Genomic DNA, 15,006 nt, shown 5'->3' with positions numbered 1-15,006 from the left:
CCCATACCCTTCCAGACAGCGATGCCGACCCTGAGTCCCGAAGGGGAGGGCATGGGGGAAGGAGGTATGCGGCAGGCGACTGCGAGTGTCCGGTGGCTAATCATTCCAGGGGTGGGCAAGTGCCGTGAGGGCTATTGAGGGGCTGTGGACCTGAGGAAGCCGGGTGCTGACGCCGGCCCTGTGTGTATTATGGCATAGAACAGTGTTACCTAACCTTTCAGAATCCTGGCATGGAGTGGGTCCCTCTATCTTCAGATCTTCTCTTCTTCAGCCTGTCACTGTGGGGACAGATCCTTCAGCAGGCGTTCTGAGCGCAGGGGTGAGGGATGCAGGAAGTCTGAGCAGGTGATGTGTGTGTGTGGGGGACAGCCTGCGCCGATGAGCATGGTCTGGAGCGCCGGGTGTCTGCGGCCTGGCCAGATGAAGGTCTGGGGGTAGAGCACGCATAGCACGATATCCAACCCCGCTGGGTGAGGTAGCAGGGGGTGCCACCAGCACCCCCTAGCTGGTGGCGCCCTGTGTAGTCACCCAGCCCAAGAAACAGCCCTGATGAAGATACCATGTGTAATATAGAGAAGGAGAAGTCGTCATAAAGTAGTGTAGCAGTAAACTCTGTCCTCAATGTGGTGTTTTCTCTTTGGGAGGAGATTGTGTGTTTTTTCTTCAGTGTGCTATGACAGCAGCAGGCTGCATGTGTGTTTGAGAGGCAGAAATTAAAGGGGAATTCTATGCAACAGTGAAAAATCCAGGGGGACAGGGGGTGGTGGGATAAAGTAGTCCTATTTACCTGTCCCCGTGCCCCTGCAGTGCAGTGTCACCGCTCATGGTACCCCACCGGGCTTCCGATCCTGTGCGAATGTGCATTATTAGCACTCATTTGCTCCTCTTTGTCGCCCCATTTAATAGGGGCTTTAGTGTAAACATAGGCAATAGCTGACCAGCAGATCAGAGTGCCTTTCAAACACAGGTAGGTGTGGACAAACAACCAGTGTAGCTACCATAGAGGCTGGGTATGCAGCTGCTAGGGGGCCCATGGGGGAGGGGGGCCCGGGGATGCACAGGGAAGATAAGAGTCATCCTGTGTCCTTCTGCTTACGACTTATGTACTGCTGTGTGTGTTCAAAGTTCATTTACATGCTGCAACACAAAAAAGGGTTAAAAGCAGAAGAGAAGGAGATCTCTGCTTCACTGCTCTGATAACCCCTGACCTCTGCAGAGGTCAGGGGTTATCAGTGCACTAGCCATCTCCTCCTTTTCTGCTTTTAACCTGTTTTTGTGCTGCAGCACGTAAGTGAGGTTTGTGTCTCTTATACACTTCAGTGCATAAGGGGTTAAGCAAAAGGTAGTCTGCTCCTGCACCTATGTATTAAACCAATAGGGCGCCTAATGGGCCCTTATAGTAAAATACAGAGGACTGACAGAGCAAGCAGCCATTGGCTCTCTGCCCTGACAGTCACTCTTATGACTGCCTCTGGCCACAAGAGATTAAATTTTTTAGCCACATTACAGAGCCTAATATATATATATATATATATATATATATATATATCCTAGCTACGCCCCTGCAAACAACTAAGACACTAAACAATTATATAGAAGTAATTGAGTAGTAGGTACAGGGGAGGGAAATGTGCACACTATGCTGATAACTCATGCTTTGCCCTGCCCTTGTCAGAGCAATTTTAAAGCACATTTAATTAAAAAAAGTATACCTTTTTTAAGTTGTAAAATTAAATAAAAGATAAATAAATTGTATAGCTGTAATAATATGGACCTGAAGAATTGTCAGATTAGATTATAGTAGATTAGATGATTAGTGGCTTAAAAACTCTGGGTTTGGGTGGGGGTGACAATGACAATATATCTGCAGTCAGGGGGGCGGGTTGGCGGGCGGATGTGATATATCTCCAGTCTGGAGGGGTTATACTTTGTATTTTGTGTGTGTGAGGGTAATACTTTTTTTTTTTTTTTTTAAACCTAACCCCTTAGTGACCAAACCTATTTGGGCCTTAAAGGAGAACTTTGATGTAAAAAAAAAATACTGCTGCAGAAGCATCCAGCATTGCTTAAATTGCTATCCCACTTTATCCAATATTTTTTTTTTGTATAGTCTGTAACTCTTGTAATGCAGGACATGTTGGGTACGTTCGAGAGATGTTAGACAAAACCATTTTAAGAGCTGTATTTTCCTTCTCTTCATTGCTTGGTGGTTATGTAAACCAAGGATTCTGTGATATTCTCTGTGCTGCCCCCAGCAACTATTACAATAACCAGTCACACAGGGAAGGGGGCGGAGTATGAGGCAGAGCTAGTACACGCCTCGCCGAAGCCTACCTCGGGAATCCGGGCCATGTGCTGACCGGCGTCATGCCGTGTATGGAGGCCGGAAGCCGGTGCTGATCGGGGGCTTGATGTGGCGTTCTGCCCGGGGGGGCGTCTGGCATCTGCATTCTGAGTCTCGCGGGACGCTGGGCCCGCGGGAGACGAGAACTGTGGATTACGTGGAGCTGTTGTCGCGAGGAGAGCTGAGCGCTCTGAACCTACAGCAGGCGTCTTTGGCCACGTGGGAGAGCAGCTTAAAGGGCCGGTGAAAGAGTCATGCTGTGCACCATTCGATGCCGAGTCCTGGTGAGAGCGGGTCTGGGCTGGAGTCTCATGCTGTTGAACGCCGGTCTGATCCTGAAGCACCCTTGTGGTAAGCTGTCGTCTGGGTGGTAACACCCTCCCCAGCTCTTTACTGCCTGCTTGAACTTGCCGAGGTTTGGAGAGGCCGGGTGGCAGGGCCTCTCCTATGGAACATTCTTTTGTAACGCCGCTGGATGTCACAGCTGTGATGGGACCCGGTGGCAGCGGGTCTTTTATTCTCCTTTAGAAAAAGTGACTGGTGTACCCCCTTCTTTGTACTTCGTATTGTGGGGGCAGTGGCAGTGCCTCCACGTCTAATTTAGCAGCTTGTATCAGAGTGGGGAATCCCATGGCAAAGTGTCCTGTTGGCCCAATATGTGGCGGATGGGGGGGGGGGGGGAACGGTAATGCTTCACGTGACACAGTGAGAGTGTGTCAGGGGTGTGACTATCCTGTACCCCGCCCGGGCTCTCAGAAGGCCCCCAGCGATTCCACACATTGGAGGAGAACGCACCGCATGAATGGCGGTTAGAGGGGAGTTAACATACTCCTATAAGTAAGTGCTGTTTAATTGCATTTATTATTCTACAGACACCATCTGCTCTAGACAGGAATAAGCTGGATTGGACTCTCCGGGATTGAATCTCCGCTGCTACTAATATCTGCCGTGCCTTACTAACGGCACCAACTGCTTGGAAGAATATTGGAAAGTCCCCGCTTCGCTAAGCTGCCTGCACCTGATGCTGTCCACCAGTTGGGGATGGTAACTATAGTAAAGACTGTGTCTCCACTTACACTGCGATACCCTCTTGCTGATTGACGGTTGTTAACACCACTAACCCTGTCCTCTGGAATCCCTCCTGGTATAACAGCACTATTACCTGTTGGATGCCCTGTGGTTTGGAGGGGATCATTGCTTAGCCTGCAACTGGGTGTCAAAAGGTGGAGCTGACTGTGTCTCAAATTATACGAACTATTGTCTCTTCTTCTTGAACTGCCCTTAAGTGGTGACTGCTGGCAACTTCATACCTACCAACTGGTGTATTCATTGCTGGGAGGCTTGTCGCTTCCTATCAGTCTATTAGAAGACCTGCTGCCCGGCAGCCCAGTAGCTTGGGCTTCTATCTGTGTATCAAGTGTTCGTTTATGTACTTTTAGGGCTTGGCCTGCCTGGTGGTTTTGCTTGTGGTGTTAAGAGATAGAGGGGTGTCGCTAGCCAAGATGGCCTCTAAAAAAGCTAATAAAAATAGCAGCCCCAAGCAGGACAATAGGAAAAGTCTTGGCAAAATTGACAAAATGTTTAACTCTCCAACTACAGATAGAAGCAAGGAGTTGGGTAAAAGTAGGGTAGAGAGCGCCACTGAAAAGGTGGCAGGAGGAGCTGGAGGTGGTGACAACCCGCCCCCTTGGTTGATAGATGTCCTTGCTGCTATAGACAAATGTAACAGCTCTATTACTGCAGGGGGAGGTGCAGGGTCTGGTGAGGGACAATGAGACGTTACGTAAGAAAGTGGTTGATCTTGAAGATCGATCGAGGAGAAACAACATTAGAATAGTTGGTCTACCTGTAGGGGTGGAAGGCAGGAGCGCTGTGGAGTTCATGTCAGAGTGGTTGGGCTCTGTAGTAGGTCCAATAGGGGGTACCGTGAAATATGGGATTGAACGGGCGCATAGGGTCCCCGCTAAACCCCCCCCCACCTGGAGGTTATCCACGTACGTTTCTCCTTAAATTTCTCTCCTTTCAGGACAAGGAGAGGGTGCTTAGGAAGGCTAGAGAGGTTGGAGAGATTAAGTTCAACGGTAATAGAGTATATCTCTTTCCCGATTATGCTCATGAAACTCAAAAGAAAAGAGCAGAGTTTGTTCAAGTTAAGAGATTGCAGCAAAAGAATATTAAGTACTCCCTTATCTTCCCCGCCAAGCTTAGAATACAGTATGAGGATAGGGCTTGGTTCTTCTCCTCTCCAGCCGAGGTCCACACATGGCTAGAGCAAAAGGGTATATGATAGCCTAAAGGTGTTAGAGGTAGCTAGGTTCACTACTCAGGTATAGAAACCCGAGATATTTCACGGGTCGTCGGGGAGGTGGGGGTAAGGGGAGGGAGGGATATTGGGTATTTTTGTGTATATTTGGATGTTTTCATTTTTTGTTGGTAAGGGGTGGGGGAGGTCTCGCACGGTATTTTCCCCTTTTTTTCTTTTTTCTTTCCTTTCCTGTTTTTCTCCTTTTTACTTAGTAGAAGGATATGCTTCGTATTCTGACCTGGAACATTAGGGAGGTGGGGGAGAAAAGTAAGAGGCTGGCTATCATGAATATTATAAAGAATTATCAGCCCTGTATAGTCTCCCTTCTGGAGACACATTTAGTGAGCGAAACAGTGACCAAACTTCATAGGCCTTGGTGGGGGTCTCAATTTCATGCGACCTTTTCCAACTACTCTAGGGGGGTGTCAGTATTGGTCCATAATAAGATCAAATGGAGGCTGTTGGATCAATTCTTGGATAAGGAGGGGAGATTGGTGTGTCTACACTGTTTGGTTGAGGGTTTAGAGTGTGTCTTGGCTTTTATATATATCCCCCCCCCCCCTTCAGGCCAGAGGTCCTTGAATTAGTATTTTCATTCAGTAGCAAATTTAGTGGTTGTCCGCTTTTGATATCAGGGGACCTGAATGCGGTCGTTTGTGAACATGCTGACCGAGTACGGATCACTCCTCCTGCTCGCGGGGTTGGTCGGTCCCCCCTCCCTATTCTTTTTTGGGAGTTGGGCCTGATTGATCTATGGAGGGAGAGAAATCCGGGGATCAAGGGGTTTTCCTGTTGGAATAAATCTAGTAGTACGCAATCTAGAATAGACATGGGCTTGGTTAACGCTGAAATGATTAGATGGGTTCACAATATAAAATATCTGCCTCACTGTCTATCGGATCATGGCCCATTGTTGGTGGTCCTTGACATGCAGGGATGCAGGCCTAGGCGCACATTTAAGTTGAATGCACAGTGGTTGGATTTAATAGATGTTTCACTTGTATCAGATAAAGAATTAGAAGAAATTTGGAGGGTTAATGTGGGTAGCGCACCGTTAAATATAGTTTGGGACGCTTTTAAGTCCGTAATAAGAGGGAAGTATTTTGGCACTATACAGGGAAAGAAAGCACAGTTTAGAAAGAAAGAGTTGGAGTTAAAAGAAAATTTAAAGTCACTAGATGAGAAATTCAGAGGGGATCAGTCACCAGTTGCACAGCAAGAGTTAGCCAAAGGTGAGGCAGAGTTGGATAGGTATCTGATGGAGAAAGCCAGGGCGCAACTGGGTTTTATAGCGAAGAAAAATTACTTCGAGTCAGGTACCCCTAATAAGGGACTTCAAAATCAGAAGGGGGGAAGGGAAGTCCATGCTCTCCGGCTGCCTGGAGGTTCAGTTGTCAACTCTCCGGGGGAGATCTTGGAGGCCTTTAGAGAATTCTTTGAGGAGACATATAGTTCCAGCGGTAGGAAACAAGATAGGTTCTTGGAGGGACTGCTGTATGGTGCCGCCCTGCCCGTAATTACGAATGAGCAAAGGGAGACGCTTGGGGCCCCTATTACATTGGAGGAGTTGGAGGGTGCCTTGGCGAGGACCCCCGGGGGTTCCACGCCGGGACAGGATGGCATCCCGTTTCAGATATATAAAAGGCATCAAAAGGTTTTGCTTCCAGCACTCCTGCAAGTCCTGCAGGGCTCGGTCTCTGGGGGAATGCTCCCCACTTCTATGGGAGAAGCAGAAATTATCCTGATATTAAAAGAAGGTAAAGACCCCCTTGAGTAAGAGTCCTACAGGCCGATATCCTTAATAAATGCGGATGTTAAGCTTTTTGCTGGAGTGCTGGCCGGCAGATTGAGTAAGATAGTGGGAGGCCTGATTGGGGAGGACCAGACTGGGTTCATCCCGGGGCGTCAGATAAAATCTAACCTCAGGAGGTTATACGAGAATATACAGCTGTCTGGGGGGGCCCCCACTCCATCCTGTCGTTGGACGCGGTCAAGGCCTTCGACAGGGTGGAGTGGGAGTATCTCTGGGCAGTAATGGAGCGGTTTGGCCTGGGGAAGGAGTATGTGGAAATGGTGAAACTCTTGTACAGTGACGCAAGGGCTGCAGTCACGGTGAATGGTCTCCACTCAGACGTTTTCCGGCTGGGTCGTGAGACCAGGGAAGGTTGTCCCCTTTCCCCCTTGCTCTTTGCCCTTGGAATAGAACCAGTAGCCTGTCTTAGCAGTCGGGATCAGGACATAGTAGGTTTCGGGGCGAAGGGTGAGGCGGATAGGGTGTCTTTGTATGCGGACGACATGCTCTTGTTTCTCCGGGACCCTGTTATAGCTATTCCCAAAGTTATTGATCTGATACAAAAGGTGGGACAGTACTCGGGCCAAGCAATAAACTGGAAAAAGTCAGTGTTGATGCAGGTGGGTGTCGAAGGGGACCTATCCTTTCCACAGCTTCAAGTCCTGGGGAGAGGCGAATCTTTTAGATATCTTGGGGTATGGGTTGCCAGGAGTATTACGGCCTTTTGTGATCTTAACCTTACTGCCTTGATAAAGGAGACAGAGGAAAAGGTGAGGGTTTGGTACAGTCTTCCCCTCTCTAGAGCTGATAGGCTGGTCCTGTTGAAGACAGTATGCCTCCCTAAGTTCCTATATATATTTGGGGCCGCCCCATTCTGGGTAGGCCAAAAGGTCTTTAAGAGGATCAAAAATATATGGAACTTTTTGATGTGTCGCATTAAGCTAGAGTTCCTGACAGTTTCTAAGGATAAAGGAGGGCTGGGCCTCCCTTCAATGGAAATATTTTTTTTGGCCTCTCAGGCTTTTTGGCTCCTGGATTGGAGGAACAATCCTTTCTTCTCTCGGCTCTGGCAGGGGGCAATAGATGGTCAGTTAGATATTTTCCAGATCCTTGACTCAGGTATCTTGGAGGGTAGATCTAGAGAAGAGTGGACTATGGTGGATGCCCTAGTTAGAACATGGCGTGAGATCATCAGCCGCTTAGACCTGAAGGGCTTTTTGAGCTTTTCACCTCTATGGGACCATCGTAGCTTGGGGGAGGTGGGGAGGGTTGGGGTACTATTTGAAACCCTCGGCCACGATTTGAAATTGGTATCAGACGTGGTAGTCATGGGCAGAATAAAAGCATGGAGCCAGGTAAAAAACGAGTTTGCCCTGAGTGACTCCCGTTGGTTTGATTACCTGCTCTTAACTAGTGCTTTGAGACAGGATCTGAGAAAGGTGGAGTATAGATTGAAAGCTAGTTTAACATTAGATAAAATGAGAGGACTAGGCAATAGATCCAAAGGTGTCTCGATATTGTGTTTTCTTTTAGAACGGGATCTGGAATTCGGGAGCCGGAGGGCGTGGGAAAAGGAGGTGGGGGAGAGGGTGAACTGGGGGGCTGTCTACCATAATATTAGGAGAATAGCGCCATCGGCAAATCACCAGCTGATCCAGTTCTATATTGTACATAGGCTCTACTATACCCCCGCCTTTATGTTTAAAATCAAAAGAAGGCCTGACGATCTGTGCCCGCGTTGTAAAGAAAAAGCGGGGGACTTCAGTCATATGCTGTGGTCGTGTGTAAAGCTCAAGCCTTATTGGTTTGGGGTGTTGCAGAGGATTAACCGGGACCTGGGGCTGTCTTTAGAGGAAGATTTTTGCTTGTTCATTTTGGGTGACACGTCAAGGTTGCCTAGTAGGACATCTGGTAGTCAAAGAAAAGGCTTGTTAAAAATGACGTTCTGTGCGAAGTTATTGATTATGAGAAAATGGATCTCTCCCCAGCCCCCGTGCTTGGAGGAATGGGAACAATGTCTGAGATGGTATCAGGGTCAGAGGGGAGAATAGAGGGGCAGATATTAGGATTGAATATAGCACTGCTTTTTTTCCTTTTCCTTTTTTTTTCCCTACGCCTGTGTGTGGCCAAAGTGGGTGGCGGGGGAGGGGGGATGAAGGGGTATTTTGTATTCGTTGGATTGTGTGATGAAAGGATTGTCTCCATTTTATGTAGATCTGTGGAACTCCCTGTGTACAGAACTTGTTGTAATCATGATTTTTTAAATATAAAATAAAATAGATTAAATATAAAAAAAAAAACTATTACAATAACCAATAGGGTGGACTACTTTATAAATCTACATGTAATCCCTTCGCCAGCTTTACAAGTGAATACCTGTACTACTCAATCTACTGAGTGTTACGTGACTTTGGTAGCCAACTGTCAGAACACAATAATAAAAATTAAACATAGACTCCCTGTAAAAAAAAGGAAACATTTTTATTTTATTCACTTTTTTGTGCATTTCTGTATAAACCATATTTTATCATCAGTACTTAGATAAAAACGTCATTCTAAAAATGTACAGTTATAATTCTTAACAAAGTATAATAAACATAAAAAAAATCCAATAACCAAATGCACAAGGTACAGTTCATTTGAGAGCATGAAATATGTACAGGTGGAACATGCATGCCTTGTAATACTGTAGGAAATCACTCCATTTTAGCTAGAATGGCTCAAAACAAAATTGTGTTTTAAAAAGCGGCTAGGTTTTTTTTTTTTTTTTTTTTTTTAACTTTTTTTAATGCTCCATGCCCACTGTACCTGTGCTTATTCATTTAAAGGAAATAAAAAGGGTACACGCTGTGAACATGAGGGGATGTTAATCACTGTATACAGTTGGTCTTTATTCAATAAGTCTTTTTTTTCCCACATGAAGAAACACTTTTAGTACAGTAAAGAAAGAAGCAAATACTAATGCGGTTGCCTGTTTATATGGCAACATTGGGCAAGAATTATAAAGCATGTAAAAGAGAAACTGGTATGAATTGCCAACAGCAACCAATCACCCCTTTGGTAGAATAAAAGGCCGAGATGTGTTTGGTAATGGCTATGAACAGTTTACACTGGTTTCTATTTTACACATTTTGATAAATCAGGACTCCTGAGTAGAGATAAGCTAATTGCTCATCTAAATGAAGAGAAGGGCTATGTTTGATCAGCAATCCGCTCATCAAGTTGGCTGGATGTCGGCACTGCTCCACTCCCAGCCACCCCTCCCAGGATTCCGGGGAAGCTGGATCCAATACTGGGAAACTTCTCCCAGTTTCCCAAGATTGGATCCAGCTTTTCCCTGTCACCCAGGGTGGAGCAGCAGGGAGCAGAGCAGTGCCGACAGCCAGCCAACTTGATGAGTGAAGCGCTGATCAAACGTAGCCCTTTGCTTCATTTAGATTAGCGAATCATTCAACTCTACTTCTGAGCATGTCGGACAGACCACAGGAGTCCTGCACACAGCTATGTCTGCACCCGATACAGAAGTACATAGAGTTTGATATTAGAGGGCAGGAATCACAAGGGGCTTTTCTGTAAGGCTACCTCTGCTGCACTGTACTCCACATGCAATGCATCCCATACTACCAGAATATGGCATCTGGGGAAACATGCCATGATTTTTATCTTCAAGGATTCCATGTAAATTTGTGAGAAAAATCCTCGGTATGCATTTGTTTGGAATTGGAGGCACAATCTATGAACACCATATTATGGATCTGTACTATGCTGCGTTTACAAGAAGCAATAATTTGCCCATTCGTTTAATGATTTTGAAGCAGCAATTTGGTTTTTATAACGATCAGCGTTTAGACGAATAAATAGTTAGAAAAATTGTTTGAAAATTCGGAAGAAAAATCGTTGCTGCGATCGTCGCTTGATCGTTTTGCTGTGTTTACGCAGAACAATTATCACTCAAATGCGATCGTTATTGCGAAAATTCGAACAATAATCGTTCCGTGTAAACGCAGCATAACAAGCATCCCTGTTTACATGCCCTAGGGTTTATGGTCTTCACAGAGAGTGGTTCTCTGTTTGACCATGAATTACATGGATGAGCTGATCACTATAGAAGCTCCAATATTGATAGGGTTCCCCTTGGTGAGACAACCCTGATAATATAACCATGTGCATAAGAAAGCCATTTACATTCAGCTTCTTTGTAATTAAATATTTTCTTCCTATTACAAATATACCTGTACAACTGGAGCTCCAGTTTCATGATCAGGGTTAAAAAAAAAAAAAAGTGCTAAAGCAAAGCAGAATGTATTCCAAATACTGACACAAGTGCTTTCACTTTCCTCCACACACACGGGCCAATAATGTGGCCAAGTGTCAGCAGAATCAACGTCTGAATGACTGACATTTGATTCCATCAACAGGATAAATATCAAGGTGCAAATATGATTAAAAAAAAACAACTAAATGCCTTAGAAATGTAACAGAAGAGATGGATGTCCTCCTAATCTTGTAGAGCACGAGACAAAGGCAGTGGACGCCACACATTCCCGTCAGGGACAGTATGAAACACAAAGCACATGACTGAGAAATTTTCATCTGTTTGCATTTTTTGTATATTTTTGTGCGCTGGCCATTAAAACATCAAATGGAAGTAAAAGGCATCACTTTCTTCTTAAAAATAGACATATTTACATTATTATTCCTATGTCATTAAATACAATTCAAGTTTAGACAACTTTTTTCTTAAGAAAAGATAAGTTTGGCTTTCAGCGCACGAGCAGGCCATGTAAAAAGGCCAATGCAGATTTTCTATAACATTAAAAAAAAAGGGAAGGGGGTAAACATCTAAAACCAGAGACTCTTTATACACTGTCCGGTGATGTGTGTGCCATTTATTACAATATATTAAGGCTTAGTGTCTTTTTAGAAGTCAGGCTGTAGATGTAATCATCCATTTTGATGTAATATCCTTTGATGTAAGTTCTTTTCTTGCTTTTTACAGTAGAAAGAAAGGTGTAACAGTTGTATATTGCTCTATGCTGAGGGCCTGGACAATATATTACTACATATTAACCCATAATGCCTTGTTCTGTCATAACAGCAGATTTACAATTTTACGTCACGATCAACATGAACAGATGACATTCTAGAACCGGCTTTAAAGTGCAGCATGACTTCTAAATATTATTATACCATGTATATCTAGATCATAATCTACAATTAAAATCAATCAACAATTCCTTGCTGTGGTGCATTGTGGTAGTTCAGGCATGTCTGATGAAGAACAAAGAAGAAAAAACAATGCACAGCAGTCCTGCACGCACTGTTCAGACATTTATGTGTGATGCCAGTAAATGCCTGAATGTGAATACAATACAATACAATATCAGGTAACACAAAGAGGGTTAAGTCTTTGTAAGTTTACTCAACATTATATTTAGATGATAAAACAATGGTCCATATTTGTCAAGCTGCCTGATGCGCACACTGTCTGACTTTCCCCATAGCTCAGGTATCATATCTGAACAAGGTCTGGTAAAATGAAACCTGAGCTGTGACTGTTTGCTAAGAAAACCAGACAGTGTGGGCTTCAAGGAGCTTGATAAATCTTGGCCAACATTTAGGGTACAAACACACACGGCTTATACGCTGCGTATTTAATGCTGCGATACGCAGCAGATTAGATCTAAATAACTGATCACAGTATCAAATCTGCTGCGTATCTGCTGTGTGTGTTTGTACCCTTAAGACCAAAGATACATGTTAGTCCTGGATTCACTTGGTGCAGTCACTTTAGTGCATAAGGTTCTTTGAACACAGCAGTGACATGAGGACAGAGCCTAGACGGTGGCACACAAAGGCCCAGATTTATCAGACTGTACAAAAGACACAGGTGTACACTGCCCATACCAACCAATCACAGCTCAGAACTGTAGGTACTTTGTGTGCTGCCATATGGTGCTGTGTGCTCTGCTATAAACAATATCTATGGCACAATGCCATATGCAAGCTAAAAGATTGGTACTGCACTATGGACCCATACAGCACAGATGTATAACACAGCCGTGTACCTGAATCTCAAGAGACGTTCAAAACACAATGAAAGTACAATTTGATCCTCACTACAGGCATTAGGGATAGGGTGATGAACATTCAGACTTTTCTGTAGTGTTGTCACTGCATAAACCCACAGTAGAAAAGAACCTTGTGACAATGTAGAAAGACTCTTGTAGTGGGGCTTTAGGACTCTCGGAGTCTAGTACGTCACAAGCATTTGAGATTCCAAGTAGGAGACAATCATGAAAAGCATTGTGAGTCTCCTCTAAACATCACTTGAATCTTTGGTTTTTCAGGCACTCAGAGCCTGTTCCTGGCGTCACTGCAGCGGTCAAGGATTTAGTGCTAAATGACGTTCCTCCTGTCGGCTGCATCAATACTTTACGGTTATTAACACAGAACTGTCTTGCAGTGAATGTCTTCAAGATAGGTTTAAAAAAATAATTAAATAAAACCTATAGTCAGATCAACACCTGTCTGGAAAGGACCACCAGCAGCCTCAGCTTTCAAGACCAGAGAACGTCACATGAATCTAATGATGGTTTAGACGTAGTGTTTACACTTTAGAGAAGCTATAGCCCTTGGATACGAGTCCTCGGCACAGATAATACTGTCAGGTTTAGGGTCCCAGGCCCTGGTGCTTGCAGTAACTCAATAGCAAGCAGGAAGTCTTCTTTTAGGTTATCACTCATATGTTTTTCTTCTTTTTGAGGATGGCGCACTCTCAGAGGCATCCTTATTTGTAACACAGATCCAATAAGAGATTTAAAAAAATTAAAGTGCAAAATTCCTCATAGATAAAGTATAATGGGGTTTACTGCCAGAGGAAGAGGACAAAAGAATTTAGTCTTTTAATAGGCCGTCCAACATTTCTTTTATCCCAGTAAAATTTACAAACAGAAAAATTGGATAGTCCTACCCTAGTGCAATCTAGAAGAATCCCAGTGATTACTTCCTGGCGAGCGCTCATGTCATGTAACGCAGGTGAAAAGACACAAGTCTCAGCACTGTTACCTCTTAGACCTTACCTTGATGTTTATTGTAGCTGCCCTAAATGTTTTAGATAGCGTTTGGAAAAAAAAACTTATTAAAAAAAAACAGTTCTTCACCAATGAAACTGTTTTCTTAATTAAATGTCCTATAAATTGTAAGGTTCACACAGGCCAAGGTCATCATGGTCGCCATTAAGAGTAATGATATTCTTGAAGCAAAATTTGGCAATACAGAAACATAGGCCCTGAACGTGTTTCACTTCAGCCTGGGTAAAACTAAAGCACCTTTAGTTGGGGGACGCAGGGTGAGGAGACCAAGGTCCAGATGGTTAATCGGCAGAGTCTAGGCCGTCTGATGGTGGAGCAAACTTAAGACGGAAAGTTCCTGGATAAATAAAAATAAACATTACTAACAAGAATATAGAAAATAAACTGTCACATGTGCACAGACAACTGACTCACTATTCACTTTTCTAATGTACAAGATTCCTTTATCAGAGACAGGTATCAATGATTAAGAAGGTTATTGAAGCAAAGGATCACTTCAAATTACTCCATTACAGTAAATAATGAAGTGCAAGCTTAACCTTGGTTAGAGGACAGCCTCCCTATGTAACACTGAATTTTCCAGTGTATACAAAAGGAATTATCACTACACCACTCTCAACCCTGGAGACATAAATATAATCATAGCTAATGTCAAATTATTCAAAATTGTATTGCATCTATGGCTGTTTTATATAGGGTTACTGGGACTACACTACTGATGGCCATAAATATCAGATCAATGAAAGTCTGAATGCCAGCATCTCTGCTGATTGGCTGACTGAATTAGACAGGCGCCAGCAGACACCATATCTGCCTTTGTTCTTTACCATGCACAATATCATACTTCTGGTAGTGACCTAGCAGGTAGCAGACCTAGTATTGCAAGTCATTCCTAACTATCTGAACAAAAGAAGAGGCACTATGCTCTGGGAGACCTTCAAGAGGTTTTCCAGGTAAAAAGTTGACTTTTATTTTTTTTAACTTTCTGCTCCTCCACCGCCACCACTGTAACGGTGCACTACACGTCCATGGTCACAGCAATCAGCCCTTTTATGGTGCATTTACACACAGAGATTTATCTGACAGATTTTTGAAGCCAAAGCCAGGAATGGATTTGAAAAAAAAAAAAAAAAAAGAAGAAATCTCAGTCTTTCCTTTATGACCTGTTTTATAGTCTGTTCCTGGCTTTGGCTTTAAAGATCTGACAGATAAATCTGTCTGTGTAAACGTACCCTAAGGCTAGGCAATCAATATGGTTCCAGACAACCCTTTAAAAGATTCCATCTGGGAGTATTTGGTTTAGTGAATAACAGCAGGGCTCTTCAGGTAGATTCACACATGGGTTCTTTTCATTTGAATGGGATCCACAAGCTACATTTAGAGTAACAGGATAGTCACAGACATTTCTGTGACAGAAATTTAAAAGCTTCTCACCCTTCCAGCCAATGCAATGTACACAACACTAGTTACA

At 44.1% G+C, this 15,006-nt stretch overlaps 1 protein-coding gene across 1 annotated transcript in view; it reads right to left on the bottom strand.

Annotated features, from left to right (window-relative positions):
• Positions 1 to 12,876: 12,876 nt before the first annotated feature.
• Positions 12,877 to 15,006, bottom strand: part of LOC138788439 (zinc finger CCHC domain-containing protein 14-like) — a 47,237-nt gene continuing 45,107 nt past the window's right edge. Inside the window, exon 13 of the mRNA XM_069966297.1 lies at positions 12,877 to 13,872. Coding sequence (XP_069822398.1) covers positions 13,817 to 13,872 — 56 coding nt within the window. The 3' untranslated portion in view covers positions 12,877 to 13,816. The remainder of the gene's footprint in view (positions 13,873 to 15,006) is intronic.

This window comes from Dendropsophus ebraccatus, chromosome 4 (assembly GCF_027789765.1).
Source record: "Dendropsophus ebraccatus isolate aDenEbr1 chromosome 4, aDenEbr1.pat, whole genome shotgun sequence".
Taxonomy (NCBI): Eukaryota; Metazoa; Chordata; class Amphibia; order Anura; family Hylidae; genus Dendropsophus; species Dendropsophus ebraccatus.
The sequence above is the reverse complement of the archived record's forward strand: the minus strand, read 5'-3'. Positions and strand labels throughout refer to the sequence as shown.